The following is a 20,233-nucleotide window of genomic DNA, read 5'->3' as shown; positions in this document are numbered from 1 at the left end:
GAGCTTTATTTTTCAAGGAGTATGTGTTGTGGAAGTGGACCTAAAATCATTAACTGCCAAAATATAACATAACTAATTGTTGTCACTTATGCCATGAATTATCAGACTTTAGGCATTATTGCCATGGCTTGTGGAATTTCAATTCAACTAAACTCATATTTAATTTTCTTCTCAGCCAGGAGCCAGGTCTACATTGTCATTGCTGGGCCGTTCGCTTTGATAAGAGCGGGGGCGCGCAAACGATAGGAAGCACCCCACCCTCAAGAGCACGAAGCCTTGCGCGTGCTCAAGAGACAGTCGTTTCCGTTTTGTTTCCTGCGTGTTGTGGGCAGATTTCTGCGCGGAGCGCCTACTCTCCACTGCTTGCCAGCTTTGAAAACGCTTAAATTGCAGAGTCAGCGGCATACTCCTGACACAACAGGCACGGTAAGAAACCTCCGTCGGCAATCTCGTCCCATTCATAGCAATATGGTAGTTATCCTAAATCGCCCGATTAGAAACTGCTGTCATATAGTACGATCTTGGAACTTGACTGACGTGATCAACATTTTCGGAAATAGTCGCATTTCAGACATACCATTTATTTAGCTTTGAAATAGGCTACCGTTATTGTTCAAATGTGGGATCTAAATCTGGACATGACATTGCCACGCTGAATTTGTTTTATCTGTAGGGTGGTAATTGCATTGCAGCCACTCCCCGTTTCACCATTTCATTGTTAGATGATCGTAGCCGCGTTTACACCGTTGCACTTTAAACATTATTCTCATCTGACTTTTTTAAAACTAAATATTCACTTCCTATAAATATTGGCATTTGAGCTGATTCGAATGTCGCTTTGTTTCTTGGGCAACTTTTCTAGCCTGTAACGGGATGACCATGATTTTTTTTGTCTAATTTCATCAACCAATAGTCCATAGTGCTATTGAACGTCTGTTACTCAATGATATTTTCTGCGTACTTTTCTTGGCGTTACTTGCGATTTTTATTCAAGTGCGTTTTAAAGAGCCCTTGTCCGCACAAAAGGTTGGTTTAATCAGTCGCAGGTGTTCATTTCTCACCCCGGCCTAGTCGTCAGAGGCTGAGCACGCCTCTACTTTTTATTCGCCAATTTTGCGTAGACTATATCTGAATCTTTTTCATTAATCAATCTAATTCCGTACTGAATTGGTGATGCATATTTGATCGGTTTCATGGATTAATGTTCATGCATTCTAATTGACGTTTGTTTCTTCCCCACCTAACGTTACACGTATAATGCAGCCGGTTATGTGGGTCTTTTGAGAATTGAGCTATGAAGGCATACTTACACACATCCCCGTCTCACACACCACTCCAAATATGCCAGCTGTGCTTAAACCATTTATTAATCAGGTCGATAGAGCCAAGCCAACCACCCAATGCCTTTGTCAAACCTGGCAGAGGCCTTGCCCACGATGAGCTCTGAGTCGGCAGGACTCGAGGGGCGAAACCGCTGCAGTGCAGTAATTAAATAAGGAATCTGCTGCTCCCTATAACGCTTAATAGAAATACCAAAGTATATCAGTTGACTCCCTCACTAAGATAAGTGTGGTATCCCAAATATTTTCACAAGGGAAGAGTTGTCAAATTTCGTCCTTTTTTTTAACAGCTTGAAGTTTAAATGAATTCCAGCGCCATTGCATTGTTTGTATACTGTACAGTTTTATTTTGATAAAGTTACTGTTTTCCCTAAGTATTGAATTTGTTTGAGTTTCATTGCATGTATTTTCATGTTGAAAATCTTTTGCCTAAACCAGTGTTTATCATTAGGTCCATTGAGGAACCCAGATATGGATGCTGAGCAGAACCAGGTGTTGGACACTGCATCAGAGACTCGAGATAAACAGGAGACGGGAGCAGGAGGCTGTCCCCAGTCACAACTCGACTCTCCAATAGAGCCTGCAGAATCACCAGTGAATAGGCAAGAAATGGAGCATTTGCAAGATGTGGTTACAGAATCAGGACCGTCAGAAGAAATGCAAGAGACGGCGCCTAAAGCAGAAAAATCCCCAATGAAAATGGTTGTATCTCCTGAGAAGGTTCCAGAGACTTCTACGGAAGTTTTGACTAAAGCAGAGAAGTACCCAAAAAAACAACCAGAACTAGAGAGCTCAACAGAGGTTTCTGAGCCAGCTACAGCAATGTACGTAGAACGCAAAAACATCCAGACCGCAGAGCCTAAAAAGCAGCCAATGCCAGAGAGAACACCAGAGCCTCTAGCAGAGAATAACATTGAAACTGCGCCAGAGAAAATAGCAGAACCCGTCCCAGAGGCTGTTAAACTGTCTGAGCAGGCAGCGCCCGAGCCTGTCACACAGCCAAAATCTGAGGACGTCAAACTGCTCGAACCAGAAGAGAAAGGGCCTGAGGAATCTGAGAAGCAGGTAGAATCTGGTATTGTGTTGGAGGTGATGCCAGCAGAGCCTGAAACTGTAAAGGAAGTGGAGGCAGACAGACCGACCGAAGCTGACATTGTACCGGAACCAGAGCCAAAGAAATCAGTAGCGGCTGAGACTGTGAAGAAAGTGGAAGCAGAGAAACCGGTAGCGGCTGAGACTGTGAAGATGGTGGAAGCAGAGAAACCGGTAGCAGCTGAGACTGTGAAGATGGTGGCAGCAGAGAAACCGGTAGCAGCTGAGACTGTGAAGATGGTGGCAGCAGAGAAACCGGTAGCAGCTGAGACTGTGAAGATGGTGGAAGCAGAGAAACCGGTAGCAGCTGAGACTGTGAAGATGGTGGAAGCAGAGAAACTGGTAGCAGCTGAGACTGTGAAGATGGTGGAAGCAGAGAAACCGGTAGCAGCTGAGACTGTGAAGATGGTGGAAGCAGAGAAGCCAGTAGCAGCTGAGACTGTGAAGATGGTGGAAGCAGAGAAGCCAGTAGCAGCTGAGACTGTGATGGAAAAGAAACTGGTAGAAGCTGAAATTGTGAAAGAAGTCGAGTCGGAGAAACCGGCAGAAGGTGATGCAGCGGCGCAGCAGAAGGCAGAAGTTGTCGAGCAGGTCCCTGCTCCTGGCACTTTGTCTTTCGCTTTCCTGGAGCATGAGCAGACCAAAGCCACCCTTCGCACCTCTCGCACTCTAATCATCCTCAGAGGCCTCCCCGGCAGCGGCAAGAGCCTCTTGGCACGTGCCATTGCAGATAGCTACCAGGGTCTCTGCACTGTCTGCTGTGCTGATGACCATGGTGTGAAACCGGAGAGTCCAGAAGCATCGGCAGATGGGTACAAGGCTTTTGACGATGCTGTGGTAGCCTGCTGCAGTGTAGGAACATCTGCTCAAGTGATTGTGGTGGATGACACCAACCATACCCATGATCGGCTGGCCCGTCTGGGGGAGGTAGCAGAGCAGCACCGGTTGGTGGCCATGTTTCTGGAGCCCCGCACTGAGTGGAGCAGAGACTTGCCACAGTTGGCCAAGAGAACTCTGCGGGGGCTAGAGGAATCCCAGATCCAGGCCATGAAAGTTCCTCTTGAGGAGACGTCCCTACCCCTTTTCTTTGGCTGGTTCCTTCTCCCTGGCATCCAGGACAAGGTCAGGTGCACGTCCATGGATTTCCTGAAGACGCTGGACACACTTGAGGCCTTCAAGAAGCACTTGCCTGACTGTGAGTACAGCACAAGTGTCTTGTGATACAAACAATATAATTGTATATCTAAATCAGATTTTAGTCTCTTGAGCTTGACTGACAACTGAGCTTGTTTTTTTTTTCAGTCACTGTTGAGGCTGAGAAAGAGGTGGACCTGGAGCAGTATTTCCAAGCCAATGGAGCTCTTCATTGCACTACCAAATTCTGTGACTATGGCAAGGCTGAGGGAGCCAAGGAATATGCAGACAAACCAGTAAGTCTGTAAGAATATTGAACAAAAATAAAATGCAACAATTTCAACGATTTTTACCGAGTTATAGCTCATATAAAGAAATCACTCAATTTAAATATATTAATTTAAGCCCTAATCTATGGATTTCATATGACTGGGCAGGGGTGCAGCGGTGGGCCACCCACTTGGGAGCCGGGCCCAGCCGATCAGAATGTTTTCCTCCATAAAATGGGTTTGTTACAGACAAACACTAATCTGTTTCATCAGCAGTCCAGGTGGCTGGTCTCATACAATCTCACAGGTGAAAAACCTGGATGTGGAGGTCCTGGGCTGCCATAGTTACATGTGGTCAGCGGTTGTGAGGCCGGTTGGACGTACTGCCAAATTCTCTAAAATTGTTGGAGGCAGCTTATGCTAGAGAAATTAACATACAATTCTCTGGCAACCGCTCTGGTGGACATTCCTGCAGTCAACATGCCAATTGCATGCTCCCTCAACTTCTTTGGCATTGTTGTAACACAACTGCAAATTAGTGGCCTTTTGTCTCCAGCACAAGGTGCACCTGTGTAATGATCATGCTGTTTAATCAGCTTCTTGAAATCCATGGATTATCTTGGTAAAGGAGACATGCTCACAAACAGGGATATAATATAAACAGATGTGTGCGCAAAATAAGCCTTTTGTTTGTCTGGATATTTTCTTATTTCAACTCATGAAACATGAGGCAAACTTGACATGTTGCTTTTATATTCTTGTTTAGTGTATATTGGGAATGGAAAATATTTGTAAAATGCAACCTCATCCTATTAACCCATTTACTACACAGCTCAAATTGGCTTTTTTATGTTTTATGAATTTAAAATCTGACCTGTGCATTGTTTATATGCATTTTCACTTTTCAGGTGACCATTTTGAAATAACCTCTTTTTCTTTTCCCACTCTAGATTGTTAAAGAGTTGTATGGCTCTGCATTCGAGCTATCCCTTAGTGCCCTCTTCGTCACACCTCGCACTGTTGGTGCCCGGGTTTCTCTCTCTGAGGATCAGTTAACCCTGTGGCCTGCCGACGCTGAGAAGGAGGCAGTCCCTCTAGTCCCGGCTGCCGCCACCCTGCCCGCAGGCAGCCGTGCCCACATCACCCTGGGCTGTGCGGAGGGGGTTGAGCCACAGCAGACTGGCTTTGACCTGCTGGAGATCCTAGCGCTGCAGCAAGAGGGTCAGGAGGGAGAGCTGGTGGAGGAGATGGAGCTCGGCTCCCTGGCCTACTACGGCAAGGGGAGGTGGCTGCTCAGTCTGAGGGAGCCCGTCTCTGCCCAGGCCTGCTTCTCCAGCCTCTATGGGCCCAAGAAGGCCGACTCGACCAAGAAAGACGGGGACAAGAAGAAAAAGCAAAAGTGCACCATACTGTAAAGGAGAGGGGGAAGGTGGTGGTAATGGATGGCTCGGGATGAGTGGCGTACTAGTGTTCTGATTTGTCTGTGGGGAGGTTTGTGTTTGTGCTACTTTTGGGGTTTGGGAGGCGTCTTGGATATCCACCCCAAATCCACAAGCTGTGTGCCTTTCTCTGTTGCTTTGCTGCACAACCCAAGAGGCCTTTAAACCACAGTTTAGGTCAAGCTTAGCATCTTGTTCAGTGTCTTGTCATGCGTTTTAGTGCCATAGTTGCAATTGGATAGGATTTCTGTAGACAAGGCCTGATTTCATGGCTCAGATGTAGTACTGCTGTACCTAGTACCGCTTCTCCCCGTTTGTGACCACTATTTTTCCCTACTTAATTCACGTCTAACACTATATACAACCCCTTCCGCACATGTCAGTGTTAAGCATTTAGATGTGTTTTCATGTTTGGTGTGAGTGGCTCAAATAGTATTTTCATTGCATGCCAGGTTTTTCAGTTTAGCTGATGTAGTTCTAGTCATGATTAGCTTCTTTGCAAAAAGTTGCACATCTCTTTCAGAAATTTCTCGTGACACTGGTAATTTCCTGTGATTTAGTCAGTCGGCCCTGTCATTGTGTTTGCATTTGTATGTGTGTGTTTAGTACGAAGGAAAGAGCTGGGTAATTTCATAAGTAGCTCATGGGCCAAAAGGGTGTCTCTCTGCTTGATTTGCTGAACTGTGAATGTCATTCATCAAGGCCATTCCTAATTAACTCTTTTTGCACGATGCAACAGAAATCAAAGGGAGAATGCTGATGAATGTGCAGTTTGTTTGATTAGCTGGCACTTACTTGGTACTTATCAAATGCTGTGAAACCAAGGCCACAATTTGCAATATTCTGTAGTATAGGTGACTGCAGCCTGGGATCATCCCTCTTTCTGTCAACCATAGTCTTCGCATGTCAAGTTGTATGTATTCACTGTTTTTTCATGACTGTGTAGGTCTCTTAGGGCAAAGCCATGCTTGTGTGTTTCTTCCTATGAGTCACTATTTTTGCACATGTTTTGTACACTTAATAAAGGAATTTGTTTTGCGGCAAATATTGTCTAATGCAATTTATACTGTTACACACTGTTCAAGACTGTTTCTTCGTCTCTACACCAGTGGTGAATTAAGCATATAAATCTCAGTGAGACATAAGTGGGATGCCAGCAAAGCCACAACACTATAAATCAAATGTATTTATATAGCCCTTTGTACATCAGCTGATATCTCAGTGCTGTACAGAAACTCAGCCTAAAACCCCAAACAGCAAGCAATGCAGGTGTTGAATCATGTTTGCTAGGAAAGGCCAAAACCTAGGAAGAAACCGAGAGGAACCAGGCTGTGAGGGGTGGCCAGTCCTCTTCTGACTGTGCCTGGTGGAGATAATAACAACCTGGCCAAGATGTTCATAAATGACCAGCATGGTCAAATAATAGGTCTGGGACAGGTAGCACGTCCGGTGAACAGGTCAGGATTGCATAGCCGCAAGCAGAATGTATACAATACATTAATTGCGCCTATACCACTGCTACAACTGGCTATCAGCGGAGCCTTGTCTGGCAGTGACACAGTAAATTCGGCCTCATTTACTGCCTTTAAATTTAACAAAAAAAATGGCCCATGGCTGACTTGCTTAAAGAAATGTGGTTTCTACTGAAAATTGAGATGTACAAACAATGGCATAAGGATGACAAGCAGATTAGAGGCAGTCCGTAATTTCAATTAAGACAGCAAGCTAGGATGGACGTAAAAACTTTGCTCAGCACTTTTGAAATGTACAGCGACAGAATTCAGAACATGGGCTGTTCTTACTGTGCCCTCCCTGTACACCAAGTCAGAACTGTAGGATAAAGGGGGCATATAAGCAGACAATGAAAGCTCTTACAAAATTTAATTACATTTCTCAACCAGTTATGGACTACATGTGCACCACACATTACTTTCTTAGCTACAGTATACATATCTCCCTGGCATATTTAATTTATGCAGAAGAATACAAGACATTTTTGGACTCACCTTGTACTGTGCTCACTTGAATTTTTTTTGTCATCAAAGTCTGGCATTCTCTAGATTTATGGTGCATTCAAGACAACTGGGAACTCAGGGTGGGGGGGTGGGGGGGTTGTATCATGATGACGTCAGTGATCTTCAGGTCGTAGCTCTAGAAAGAGGGCCGAGTTCCCGATTTACAATTCCAAGTTGGATGAAATTTTAAACCGTATTTTCCCAGTCGTAGCTCGTTTTCCCAGAGTTCCCAGTTGTATTGAACTCACTAAAGTCAGATTTTGCAGTTTTGAGTGCGGCACAAATCATGCTTCATTGACAGCATGGCCAATATGGAATGTTTATCATTTTAAACTAGGAAAAGAGACCCATAATCTTAGACTTGGGACCACACAGCCACTCCACTGAATAGCAGGCTAATGATTGCTTTGCAATGCTAGCAGTTAGCCACTGATTCCTTCCAAACTACTCATTGTTGAATTTGCGATTTCCAACTTGTTGTGTAATGTTTATGTCCAATGGCCGATAAGCACCAATACGTTGTATCTATAATTTCTCTTCGTTATTTCTCTTTGTATGACAAGGATTAAAAAAGATTTGCCAGTAGATTTTTGACTTGATTCACGATGATGACGGCTAGCTAAGATTTTGAAAGTATGATGTTGAAATCATCAGTCCAATCAAAGGTACTGTAGATATAACATGATGTGACATAATTGTATCTGTGGCCAATGAGCTTGAGCCTTCTTGGATGGGCACTTCTAATGTAACTCTATGGCAGCACCCAAGGGGCTAGAATTTTAGAGCTCTACCCTTAGACTTGGTGGTGACGTAGTGTCCCCATGAGTGACAGAACACTGAGCCAATCATGGCGTATTTTCTGCTGGCTTGGCCCACCACCACAGAAAGCACTGAACTAGGCTGAAACGCCTGCATTTTGGAGCTGCCTTACTCAAGAAAACAAAAAAGAGACCATGTTTGTATGCAGCTTTTTTAACTCAATGATATATATATTTTTTTACATTGTTTGCAAACATATGTGACATGAATTAATGCCAAAATAGCATGCAAAACAGCCCCCCCCCCCCCACACACACACACACACACAAAAAAATCTATATATTTTGGTGCTAAAAATGTGGGGCTGCCCTGAATGACTGGGTCGCCACTGCTGCGTACCCATTTCAACAGTTAGGAAGCTATAGACTCTTGACAAGGTACAGTGAGACTCAGGCATTTTGTTTGTAGATGGAGAAGTTGACCAGCAGATGGCACTCAGCCTCTGGATATTATTATAAGTGCAATGTATGAAGAGAACATTATCTAAAGGATATTTCTCATCAGGCCAGTCAATGTTTGAATCTCCCAAAACTGAAGTGACATTGTTTCATCCACTTTTGTGGAAGTGTATCCTAGGCCACAGGCTCTCGCACACCCACAATCCTACCTTCATTACATTTTATTTTGGAGAGGCTCTGAGTTGAATGACCCAATTGTCAGACTGTCTAGTGGTGTGCCATCACCTCCCATTGCACCATATTTCACCACAACTATTGATATTAATCATTTACACACCGGTGTGTATGAGAGAAAGAATTGCAACTCTTACCAAGGTCTGTATTGCCAGCTGCACTAGACTGAGGATTACACACACTGACTGTACAGGGCACTTGGCTCATCTGACTAATATGATGCAAAAGAGTCTTGCTCCTACCAAATGAAATTTTTCCATCTTGAAATGGTCTGATTTTATTACACATTTTAATGTATTACCCTGGTCCTGTTCGTCATACCGTAATGAGCTATCTATACTAGAAAAAATATTGCATTGGTTAGACAGCTGGTGTTGACATAATTTTTGTTAGCGTTATTTTATTTGGAATTTGTTGATTTGTGCACAAGGCAATACAAAACAATGTGATGAAAGGCAAGGCAAGCGATAACTGCATGTGCAGGATAGGTCCTTCTGTAGCTCAGTTGGTAGAGCATGGCGCTTGTAACGCCAGGGTAGTGGGTTCGATCCCCGGGACCACCCATACGTAGAATGTATGCACACATGACTGTAAGTCGCTTTGGATAAAAGCGTCTGCTAAATGGCATATATTATATTATTATTAGGGAAACAATTATTACGATCTGGAATTTTTCAGACTTTCCTACCCTAAACCCTAACATTAACCCCCTACCCTAACCATAACCCTTACCTAACCTTAACCCTTAACCATTTTCAAATTCAACTAAAATCGAGATTATGTATACACTAGATGATTAATAGGGGCGTTGTGTTGAAGCCTCCTTGCCTCCATCTTGGCACTCCCCCACCTTTGTCAAATATATTTTGGAAGCTATAAAATGCATGTATTAATGTCTACACTCGTTTTGCCACAGTTATTCCATTAAAGACACTTTAATGCATACTTTTAAATAATATTATGTGAGCTAAACATAAAAATAAAAACATATATAAAAACACTTCCTTAAAGTATACATATTTTTTGATTGCTAATGTTACTGTCCCCACTACAACTAAAAAAGTACTTAAATACATGCTATTTTCTTCCTTGAAACATTTAATTGAAATAGAATTCAATGTATTCCTATGGAGTACTGCTCCTACTGGTGAGTGCCAAAATGGCCGACCGGCGGCTTCAAAGCCTTCTCAATGACCAAAGACAGAGCATCACAAACCATGGTGTGCATTTTTGGACGTCTCAAGAATCTCGGATTGCATGGAGCCCCAAAAACCCCTGAGGCGCATAAGGCACCCCCCTTTCAAATATTACTAGAACAAAAAAAACGGTATCCTGTTTAATCAAACAAAGAAACAAAGAGTTTGGGATTCACACAAACAAGAATAAAAATACCAGGGGTAAAAAAGCACAATACTGCAGTTTGTACAATTTACTTCAAGGCCACTGAATGAAAATGCCTTTGGTGAATCATTGGCTACATGTTTATGTATTTATCTACATATGGTCAAGGCCAAGAGCAACGGGAAAATATAAATAGCCTTAATGTAGATGGACTTCAGTTCACTGGTGCCAGAATGTACTCAGATTATTAACTATTAGTATAATTGAAAAAGGGAGACAATTTTACTATCTTTTATACATGATCATGTGATTCCATTCTGATTGGCTACAATACTAAACAGACAATGCCAGCCAATCGGTGTCCTACAGTTGAATAGCGAAGTCGGTTCTTTCAACGAGAGATGGGTGTGAGCGTTATGAAGCAACAGCCATGGGGTGGTGTGACCCAATCGGAGAGCAGGAATATATCAGCCAAGTCTATCATCAGATAGGAAGAGGGGAGAAAACTGAGGAGAACCCAGAAGTGTAGTCAGTGGTCCACCCCGACAGCTAAACCACAGATACAAGAAGGAGCAGTTAGCAGTATCTTTAGCCAAACTGTCCCTTTCCTAGAATTGCCGGCTGAAATCTTTTCACATCCGAAACGATCCAAATCTTCTCAACACTTAACCTGGGAGATCTTTTCCACAACTCTCAAGATATAAAGGTGAGACAAATCTATATCTAGATTTATTTCGATGTTTACAGATTGCAAAGAGTAATTGAAAGCTGACTTGGAAGTTACATAAAGTAGTGTAACATGCGCAGTAAAAAAAAAAAGCTAACACAAAGTGTGTGTGTTGAGTAAGGGAAAGAAAGAGACAGGACGAGTTGAACTGGTCAATCAACAGTACCAGTCTTGAATTCATAAAGAATGAAGACATTATGAAACAATTATTGTGGCCACGGCATAGCTTACTATAGTTTATTTTAAAATGTGTCTCTTCATGGGCTGTGGCTGGTCTAATGCCATAAAAGCATGTTTATTTGTTTAGAAATTGCCGTATTACCCTTAATGTAGTTATTTATTGCCATTTTTAATCATTTTCACCTATTTCATTCTGGTAAAATGTAAACCATAATGAATGAATCATTTATTTATGTCTATTTAATGTCTTTATGTCTATGGCATGTATTTGACTAAATCAAATCAAATTTTATTGGTCACATACACATGGTCAGCAGATGTTCTTGCGAGTGTAGTGAAATGCTTGTGCTTCTAGTTACGACAGTGCAGCAATATCTAACAAGTAATTAATCACTTCCACAACAACTACCTAATACACACATCTAAGTAAAGGAATGGAATAAGAATATATATACATATATGGATGAGCAATGACCGAGCGGCATAGGCAAGATGGTATAAAATACAGTATATACATATGAGATGAGTAATGCAAGATATGTAAACATGATTAAAGTCCCATTATTAAAGTGACTAGTGATCCATTTTATTAAAGTGGACAATGATTTCAAGTGTGTATGGAGGCAGCAGCCTCACTGTGTTCGTGATGGCTGTTTAACAGTCTGATGGTCTTGAGATATAGCTTCTGTCTCTCAGTCCCAGCTTTGATGCACCTGTACTGACCTCACCTTCTGGATGGTAGCGGGTTGAACAGGAAGTGGCTTGTGTGGTTGTTGTCCTTGATGATCTTTTTGGCCTTCCTGTGACAATTGGGTGCTGTAGGTGTCCTAGAGAGCAGGTAGTTTGCCCCCGGTGATGCGTTGTGCAGAACGTACCACCCTCTAGAGAGCTCTGCGGTTATGGGCGGTGCAGTTGTCTTACCAGGCGGTGATGCAGCCTGACAGGATTCTCTCAATTGCCCATCTGTAAAAGTTTGAGGGTTTTAGGTGACAAGCCATATTTCTTCAGCCTCCTGAGGCTGAAGAGGCGCTGTTGCGCCTTCTTCACCACGCCGCCCAAACAGATCCACAGATGATGCAATCTCTATTGCACTCCACACTGCCCTTTACCACCTGGACAAAAGGAACACTTATAGGAGAATGCTATTCATTGACTACAGCTCAGCATTCAACACCATAGTACCCTCCAAAGCTCATCACTAAGCTAAGGATCCTGGGACTCAACACCTCCCTCTGCAACTGGATCCTGGACTTCCTGACGGGCCGCCCCCAGGTGGTGAGGGTGGGTAGCAACACATCTGCCACGCTGATCCTCAACACCCATTGGTGCGTGCTCAGTCCCTTCCTGTACTCCCTGTTCACCCATGACTGCATGGCCAGGCACTACTCCAACACCATCATTAAGTTTGCAGACAACATTACAGTGGTAGGCCTGGTCACCGACAACGACGAGACAGCCTATAGGGAGGAGGTCAGAGACCTGGCCGGGTGTTGCCAGAATAACAACATATCACTCAATGTAACCAAGACTAAGGAGAGGATTGTGGATTACAGGAAAAGGTGGACTGAGTACGCCCCCATTCTCATCAACGGGGCTGTAGTGGAGCAGGTTGAGAGCTTCAAGTTCCTTGGTGTCCACATCCTACCAACAAACTAGACTGGTCTAAACACATCAAGACAGTTGTGAAGAGGGCACATCAAAGCCTCTTCCCCCTCAGGAAACTAAAGATTTGGCATGGGTCCTGAGATCCTCAAAAGGTTCTACAGCTACACCATTGAGAGCCTGACTGGTTGCATCACTGCCTGGTACTGCAATTGCTCGGCCTCCAACTACAAGGCACTACAGAGGGTAGTGCGTACAGTCCAGTACATCACTGGGACTAAGCTGCCTGCCATCCAGGACCTCTACACCAGGCGGTGTCAGAGGAAGGCCCTAAAAATGGTCAGACCCCAGTCATAGACTGTTCTCTCTACTACCGCACGGCAAGTGGTACTGGAGTGCCAAGTCTAGGACATAAAGGCGTCTCAACAGTTTTTACCCCCAAGCCATAAGACTCCTGAACAGGTAATCAAATGGCTACCTGGACTATTTGCATTGTGTGGCCCTCTTTTACGCTGCTGCTACTCTCTGTTTATCATATATGCACAGTCACTTTAACTATACATTTATGTACATACTACCTCAATTGGCCCGACCAACCAGTGTTCCCGCACATTGGCTAACCAGGTTATCTGCATTGTGTCCCGCAACACACCACCTGCCAACCCCTCTACGCTACTGCTGCTCTCTGTTCATCATATATGCATAGTCACTTTAACCATATCTACATGTACATACTACCTCAATCAGCCTGACTAACCGGTGTCTGTATGTAGCCCCGCTACTGTATATAGACCCGCTACTGTTTTTCACTGTCTTTTTACTGTTGTTTTATTTCTTTACTTACCTATTGTTCACCTAATACCTTTTTTGCACTATTGGTTAGAGCCTGTAAGTAAGCATTTCACTGTAAGGTCTACCTACACCTGTTGTATTCGGCACACGTGACAAACAAACTTTGATTTGTCATGTCTGTGGATAAGGGGGTGCTCTCTCTGTTTCCTGAAGTCTACAGTCATCTCCTTTTATTTTGTTGAGTGAGAGGTTGTTCTCCTGACACCACACTCTGAGTGCCCTCACCCCCTCCCTATAGGCTGTCTTGCCATTGTTGGAAATCAAGCCTACTACTGTTGTGTCGTCGGCAAACTTGATGATTGAGTTGGAGGCGTGCCTGGCTACGCAGTCATGTGTGAACAGGGAGTACAGGAGGGGGCTGAGCACGCACCCATGTGGGGCCCCAGTGTTGAGAATCAGTGAAGTGGAGGTGTTGTTTCCTACCTTCACCACCTGGGGGTGGCCCGTCAGGAAGTCCAGGACCCAATTGCACAGGGCAGGGTTCAGACCCAGGGCCTCAAGATTAATGATGAGCTTGGAGGGTGCTATGGTGTTGAATGCTGAGCTGTAGAATGAACAGCATTCTTACATAGGTATTCCTCTTGTCCGGATGGGAGAGGGCAGTGTGATGGTGATTGCATCGTCTATGGACCTATTGGGGCGGTAAGCAAATTGAAGTGGGTCTAGGGTGACGGGTAAGGTGGAGGTGATATGATCCTTGACTAGTCTCTTTAAGCACATCATGATGACAGAAGTGAGTGATACGGGGCAATCGTCATTTAGTTCAGTTACCTTTGCCTTAGGTTTTCTTTTTAAATCAGAATGTTCAAGTGATCATGCATTTTAATAAACATTGGAATACGATTATTTGAAAATCTTAATTGACACAAATCATGCATTTTTAGTCCACTCTCAAAACACAGCTCTTGCTTTTTTGAAACCACTTCCTTGCTTTTCCCAAGTACATTGTCCAGACAGATATCTTCTCTAGCAGGCAGACAGATGCTTCTTTAAATCTTTGAAGCACTGAGGTATTTTTGTAATTTCTACCTGTCAGAGCCAGGTGCAGATGTTTTGGTATTGTTGTTGTATAAGGGAAGATAATCCGGAGGTGTAGGGGACCAGGCCAGGTTAAGGTTAATTGCATTCTGACTTCAGTACTGTGAAAGACAAATTCTGTTTCTGTGAAAAGCGCGATCAGATTTTCTGATGAGAAGAAGCCTGTGTTTCTGCTGTAGGTGTCTGTGGTTTTGATAAGTGTGTGTGATATGCATATTTTCTGGTGTGTGTGCCTTCATTCATGTGCGTTTTGTGTGCCTCATATAGCAGTCTACAAGCGTTGCGCTTCAACCGCTCTTGACCAATGTTATCCGTGTTGGATATTTCATAGCGCTGACAAGCTGCTAGCAGAGGGGAAATAGACAGATATACTTTAGTGAGTCTGTCTCCTCCCCTCCTGTGTTCTATTGGCCTCGGACCAGAGCTATAGTGACTCAGGAAAAAGAGAAGAGGGATCAATGCTGAAGATGCTCCAACACCACCTCCATTCATTTATCTAATCAAGGGCTAGCAGGGCAGCAGCCCAGAGCAATGCCTTATCTGGTAGATACCAGGGCTCTTTATCTAAAAAAAAAAAAAAGAAATTTGACTCCCTTTTCCATGACATCCGAATGTTATCCAATTACGATCTTGTTTCATTGCTGCAACTCCCGAACGGGCTCTGGAGAGGCGAAGGTTGAGTCATGCATCCTCCCGAAAACAAGACCTGCCAAGCTGCGCTTCTTAACACCCGCCTGGGATCAAACCTCAGGCTGTAGTGACGCCGCAGCACTGTGATGCAGTGCATTAGACCACTGCACCACTCGGGAGGCCACAGGGCTCTTTATCTGATGAAGGACACCAAGAGCAAGTTGACTGGATGCTCCATCACTGCAAGAATACTTAAGACCAACTTGTTGTTTTACTGTCAATGCCTTAGTAGTGATATTACAGAGACTACTGACTGAGTGGGTTTGTGTCAGCACAGTAACGGGACACATCATTGATATCCATCTGGTCTCTGGTGAAAGAAATGATAACGCTCTGTCTAAGTGAGTGTAGCAGGAAACCAAGGCCAGATCAATAACAAAAGAATTGCAACATTCTGCTGTCGGAAGGAAAGGGAGGGGGGTTGGGGGATAAAGAGGGGGCAGGTGGTGTGGTGGAGGCTGGAGGTTGGTCACGTTTGGTACTGTGAGTCTGGACATCCAAGTACCAAATTCTTCTGTATCATATCCAGAATGATTTCTTCCTGATTAATGAACATTTACTTTTCAAATTCAAACATATTGAATGTTCTGTTGCAGAGGCAACATGGGGAGTGATTAAGGCCTTTCTAGGTTGACGGACTGACGTGGTCCCAGTAGACTAGTCATTCGAAACTGAGTTTGTCCCATTTAGCATATGGCCTCATTTAAGCTAGCAGGAGGATGCCATTAAGGGTCACGACCCTTGTCTTTGCCATGAAAGGAAAACAAAATTTGATTTACACATCCTGTTGGGTTTTGGTGTTTTTGTTTAATTCAATGTGCAAATGTCCCCCTCAAACTTTAGCGTTGTTAAATTAACATTTAATTATTGCAAAAATGATCAAATCCTTTGTCCTGACCCTCTCCAAATATCTCATTTATAATTTTTTTATACATGTGTGCTGACAGCCAGCTGCCTTTTGATTTAGTCCCTTGGGAATATCCCTAGTATGGACTTCCAGGTCACTACGTCATACCAGGACGACCCTTCACCCATTACAGGGTTTATACACGTGACCATGACATCATAGTAGTCTGACAATCGGGCCGTCAGGCTCATCTTGTTTGTGTATGAGACTGCACGTCTGACACTGGCACGTCTCATAATGTAGAGTCCTCTCCTTCTGGTGTGATGTCCTTTACCAACTGTTTATCCCTAGCTCTACAAACAGTGACTACACCCTTTTATTTAATAGCAGTAGGTTCAAGGTGTGTCTGTGTGGGTGATTATTTCTGTTTGTTTGAGACAGCAATGCATCAGCCTCTCTGAAGGTTGTTTAGTCGTGTGTGTGTGTGTGTGTCTGGGTATTGTCCTCTACACAAACTCCAGGCCCCCTCTATGTGCTGTCTGGTGATGTAAAGCTGTGCGTCTGTCTCAGGGTTCACCTGTTTTTATTTTTTGGGGAGGCAGCCAGATGAGGGTCCATTATTCCATTAGAGTGAAGATCCTAGACCTGGGCTAATCAACTTAGCCTCAGCATTACTGGCTGCCTGGACAAGGGAGATGACTGGGCAGATCCTACAACGTAGATAGAGACCTCTGATCTGCAGTTTGTGTAAATGAATAGCTCAGTATATACCATTATCATGTAAGAGGCTGGCTGTTGTTAAAGGTAGGCCTATCCTCTCTGATGTGTCATATTTGGGAACATAACTAGAATATCTTATACTTAAGCTAGTCACCCTGTACTGGTATGCACTTGTGGTTATAAACGGGTTTACCTAATCTCTCTCTCTCTCCTCTCAGACCACTGTTCTCTGATCTACCATGTCAGCCAAAGCCATCTCGGAGCAGACGGGGAAGGAGTTCCTCTATAAGTATATCTGTACATCTGCAGCTGTCCAGAACCGGTTCCGCTATGCCAACGTGACGACTGAGACAGACTTTGACCGGCTGGCACAGGACCACCCCTGGCTGCTCACTGAGGTAAGGAATAACTGACCCATCGAAGGCCCTTTTTTTTTTTTTTTTTTTTTTTTTTTTTTTTTTGGGGGGGGGGACCAAATATCAACCTAATACCTATATCTTAACAGCAGCTCTTATGTCATTCAAACACCAATGGTCAATGGCACGACTGTCTTTTCAGACATCAACTATTTCTTCATAATGATGACTGATCCACGCAAGGTTCAATGTTTGCTCAAAACAAGGATTACATTGCGGGCAGTAGATTCAGTTTGGCCACATCGACGTCATAAATTTGACTCCATAATTATCACAATTGCTACCTTCCCTGACTGCAGCCTGCGTGAAATGCTAAAAAAAATGTTTGCAGACACAATCCCTTAGCAGGCCCATGTTCACTCCAGCCACTCTTCTGTCTGTAAAATGTAAACAAAGCAAAGTCAATGTAGAGGAGAATGAACGTCGTCATCGGAATGAATCACAAGGAATAAAAGGGACATCCACAATGGGAAGAGACACTCTTTTAAGAGCAGTCATAATTACCTCAGAGATAGACCCCTCTTTCTCCCAGACTCCTAATATAATTACAGTATGACTCATCTCCGAGGGGAAAATCTCACTCTCTCTGTCTCACTCACCTGGAAGGCTGTTTTAGTGCTTTATCAAGTTGGATGCAGTGAGGTATGGAAGGGAGGAGAAGGATGGAGGAGGGCAGGATTAGGCCTAGATACACGTGACATGATTGATTAGGGAATGACATTAACTTTTGCCCTTGGCCCTCTGCCTGGTTTTACTGGCAGCACTCCAGATGATAATGGCTCGAATCTCACAAGTCCCTTCTCTCTCCATCTCTGATTGATCCGAGAGAGGTAGCAGCCAGGGGGGGGGGGGGACAGAGGAATGGAAGGAGGGACCGAGAGACTGATGAACAGCTTCTATTTCCAGGCCAACAGACTGTTGAACAGTCACCACTACCTTAGTCACTGTTACTAGCTGGCTACCACCCGGTACTCTACCCTGCACCTTAGTGGCTGCTGCCCTATATACATAGATTGATTGAACTCTTGTCAGTTTAATAATGTTTACATATTGTTTTACCCATTTCATATGTATACATTGTATTCTCGTCAAGGCTCAGCTTATATAACTACTGCTGTACACACCTTTTCGATTCATATACTGTCTATATAGTGGGCTCCCGTTTGGCCCAGCAGTCTAAGGCACTGCATCTCAATGCTAGAGGCGTCACTACAGACCCTGATTCGATTCCAGGCTGTGTCACAACGGGCCATGATTGGGAGTCCCATATTATATATAATATTCCAGACTCCTTCTGATATTTCTTTTTTACTTTTTTTGCATTATGTGTGTATTACTGCACTGCTGGAGCTAGAAACACAAGCATTTTCGCCGCACCTGCGACATTGCAAATCTGTGTACCCTACCAACAAACTTTGATTTGAGGGAGGACCCGGACACCTACCTCCTGATCTACAGATGTGGTTCTCTTCAAGATGGGCTTCAAATGCTGAAGTGTGTAATGGTACCTGAAGTGTACTCGCCCGTTTGTGCCACACCTAAACGTCATCGTCGGCATATAGCCTGTTATCATAAACAACAAATTAGCAAGTGTTAATGTGAGGCTAACTATGTTATCCTGTCATGGGTAGTCTAGTCTAAGTATGATCACTAAATCACAGTCACTTTATGTCCATTATCCTGGTGTTGTGATGCTAACAGTTTGACTGTGTTGTCTGGTCCCTAGCGGCTGGTAGTGAAGCCAGACCAGCTGATCAAGCGGCGGGGGAAGCTGGGACTGGTAGGTGTCAACCTGGATCTGAAAGGTGTCCAAGAGTGGCTGAAGACCCACCTCATGAGAGAGACTATGGTAAGTCATTACACACACACCAAGTCATCCTGAAGTGGATCCTCCTAAATACAGTACCTACAGCTAGGTTCTGACCCATTCCTGCTAGGCTCTTCAGTCTGCACTGTAGTGAACTCTCACTCTGCTCACTGTTTACACTGTCTCCTGCAGAGCATTTGGTTCTACTCAGCCCTCTCTTTTCTCTTATTTCTCTCTTCATCCCCTCTTTCCCATGCCCACTAGTACTACCCATCCAAGTTAAGTGTGTTTTGTTTTGATGTATGTTTAACTCTGCCTCCAGAGCTGTACAGATTGCTAATCAGCTCTCGGTCTGGTGCTTGTCAATCAGGCCAGTCAGCCGAAACGGAGAGTCCTGCCTGTGAGTAAACAGGTTTCGGTGTAAACCGAGCACGCTACAGTAGGTCCATCACTCTGTGTGCCACATAGATGTATGTGTGCTTCATAAACCATGGGCTAAGAGAGGGAGTGTGTGTGTGTTGGATAGATCACTGGCCAGACATTTTAGAAGAGAACATCAGTCGCTGCTGGAGACAATAAATAAGAGATGAATGAATTCACAGGTTTTAAAATGGTGTCTATCTGGACGGATTATTTTATTCTGACTGGCTTGGACAGCTGTTGTTAATTTAGAATCTGGCTGACTTGTTATAGAACATGTTTCACAATATGTTGTGTGTTTTCATTGCTTAGATGTGTTTATGGATAGCTGTATATGGGATAGTTAGTGTATTTGTATTTACTATGGTTCCCCCTTAGCAGGAGCTACTCTTCCTGGGGTCCAACGAAATGAAGGCGGTTAACGAAATGAAGGCAGTTTACCATTTAAAAAAACATTACAATACATTCACAACAGATTTCACAACACATTTAGGTGTGTTCCCCCTACTCTACTATCACATCTAAAACACAGAATCCATGTGTACGTGTGTTTTGTATAGTGCGTATATTATTGTGTGTGCATGTGTCTGGGAAGGGTGGTACTGGGTTTTACACTACAGTATGTGTTAGTTATTGTGTTAGTTATTTATGTGAATGACATCCTGTAATGTGTGTGTCTGAGAGAGACTGGTTGTGTCTGGACTAGAGAGAAGAGGTGGGGTAGATTTCAGTCACTGTGAACAATTTAGTCTGTCAGCTCGACTTTTTGTTCTCGCTCTCTTCTCACAACCCATCACTCTTTCTCCCCAGCTTACCAAATCACTATTCCGAGAGGTTGAGATGACTCCATCCC

At 43.9% G+C, this 20,233-nt stretch overlaps 2 protein-coding genes across 4 annotated transcripts in view; both read left to right on the top strand.

Annotated features, from left to right (window-relative positions):
- Window positions 1-237: 237 nt before the first annotated feature.
- On the top strand, window positions 238-6,319 carry LOC118370456 (translation initiation factor IF-2-like). 2 transcript variants are annotated; one of them, XM_035755456.2, is made up of 4 exons: window positions 238-426; window positions 1,792-3,627; window positions 3,735-3,862; window positions 4,786-6,319. In XM_035755456.2, exons 2-4 carry the CDS (start codon window positions 1,812-1,814, stop codon window positions 5,248-5,250), a joined length of 2,409 nt encoding a protein of 802 aa, XP_035611349.1. In that variant the 5' UTR covers window positions 238-426; window positions 1,792-1,811; the 3' UTR covers window positions 5,251-6,319. The 2 variants fall into 2 exon arrangements, with proteins under 2 accessions (XP_035611349.1, XP_035611350.1); XM_035755457.2 differs by having other exon boundaries at window positions 239-426; window positions 1,779-3,627.
- A 4,192-nt stretch (window positions 6,320-10,511) lies between these two features.
- LOC118370455 (ATP-citrate synthase-like) overlaps window positions 10,512-20,233 on the top strand; it is a 32,321-nt gene continuing 22,599 nt past the window's right edge. Inside the window, exons 1-3 of one of the 2 annotated variants that reach the window (XM_052518696.1) lie at window positions 10,512-10,787; window positions 16,956-17,135; window positions 18,880-19,002. In XM_052518696.1, coding sequence (XP_052374656.1) covers window positions 16,977-17,135; window positions 18,880-19,002 — 282 coding nt within the window. In that variant the 5' untranslated portion in view covers window positions 10,512-10,787; window positions 16,956-16,976. The remainder of the gene's footprint in view (window positions 10,788-16,955; window positions 17,136-18,879; window positions 19,003-20,233) is intronic. The other variant, XM_052518697.1, reaches the window with a different exon arrangement.

The sequence above is a fragment of the Oncorhynchus keta genome, chromosome 5 (assembly GCF_023373465.1).
Source record: "Oncorhynchus keta strain PuntledgeMale-10-30-2019 chromosome 5, Oket_V2, whole genome shotgun sequence".
NCBI classification, from domain to species: domain Eukaryota; kingdom Metazoa; phylum Chordata; class Actinopteri; order Salmoniformes; family Salmonidae; genus Oncorhynchus; species Oncorhynchus keta.
This window is presented reverse-complemented; position numbering and strand designations above follow the sequence as displayed.

What these genes read in the sequence shown, in the direction of transcription:
- LOC118370456 (XM_035755456.2), top strand. Translation starts at nt 1,812, where the DNA reads ATGGATGCTGAGCAGAACCAGGTGTTGGACACTGCATCAGAGACTCGA. An exon ending in CAAGAAGCACTTGCCTGACT is followed by an intron (nt 3,628 to 3,734) that starts GTGAGTACAGCA and finishes TTTTTTTTTCAG; the next exon opens with TCACTGTTGAGGCTGAGAAA. An exon ending in AGGAATATGCAGACAAACCA is followed by an intron (nt 3,863 to 4,785) that starts GTAAGTCTGTAA and finishes TTCCCACTCTAG; the next exon opens with ATTGTTAAAGAGTTGTATGG.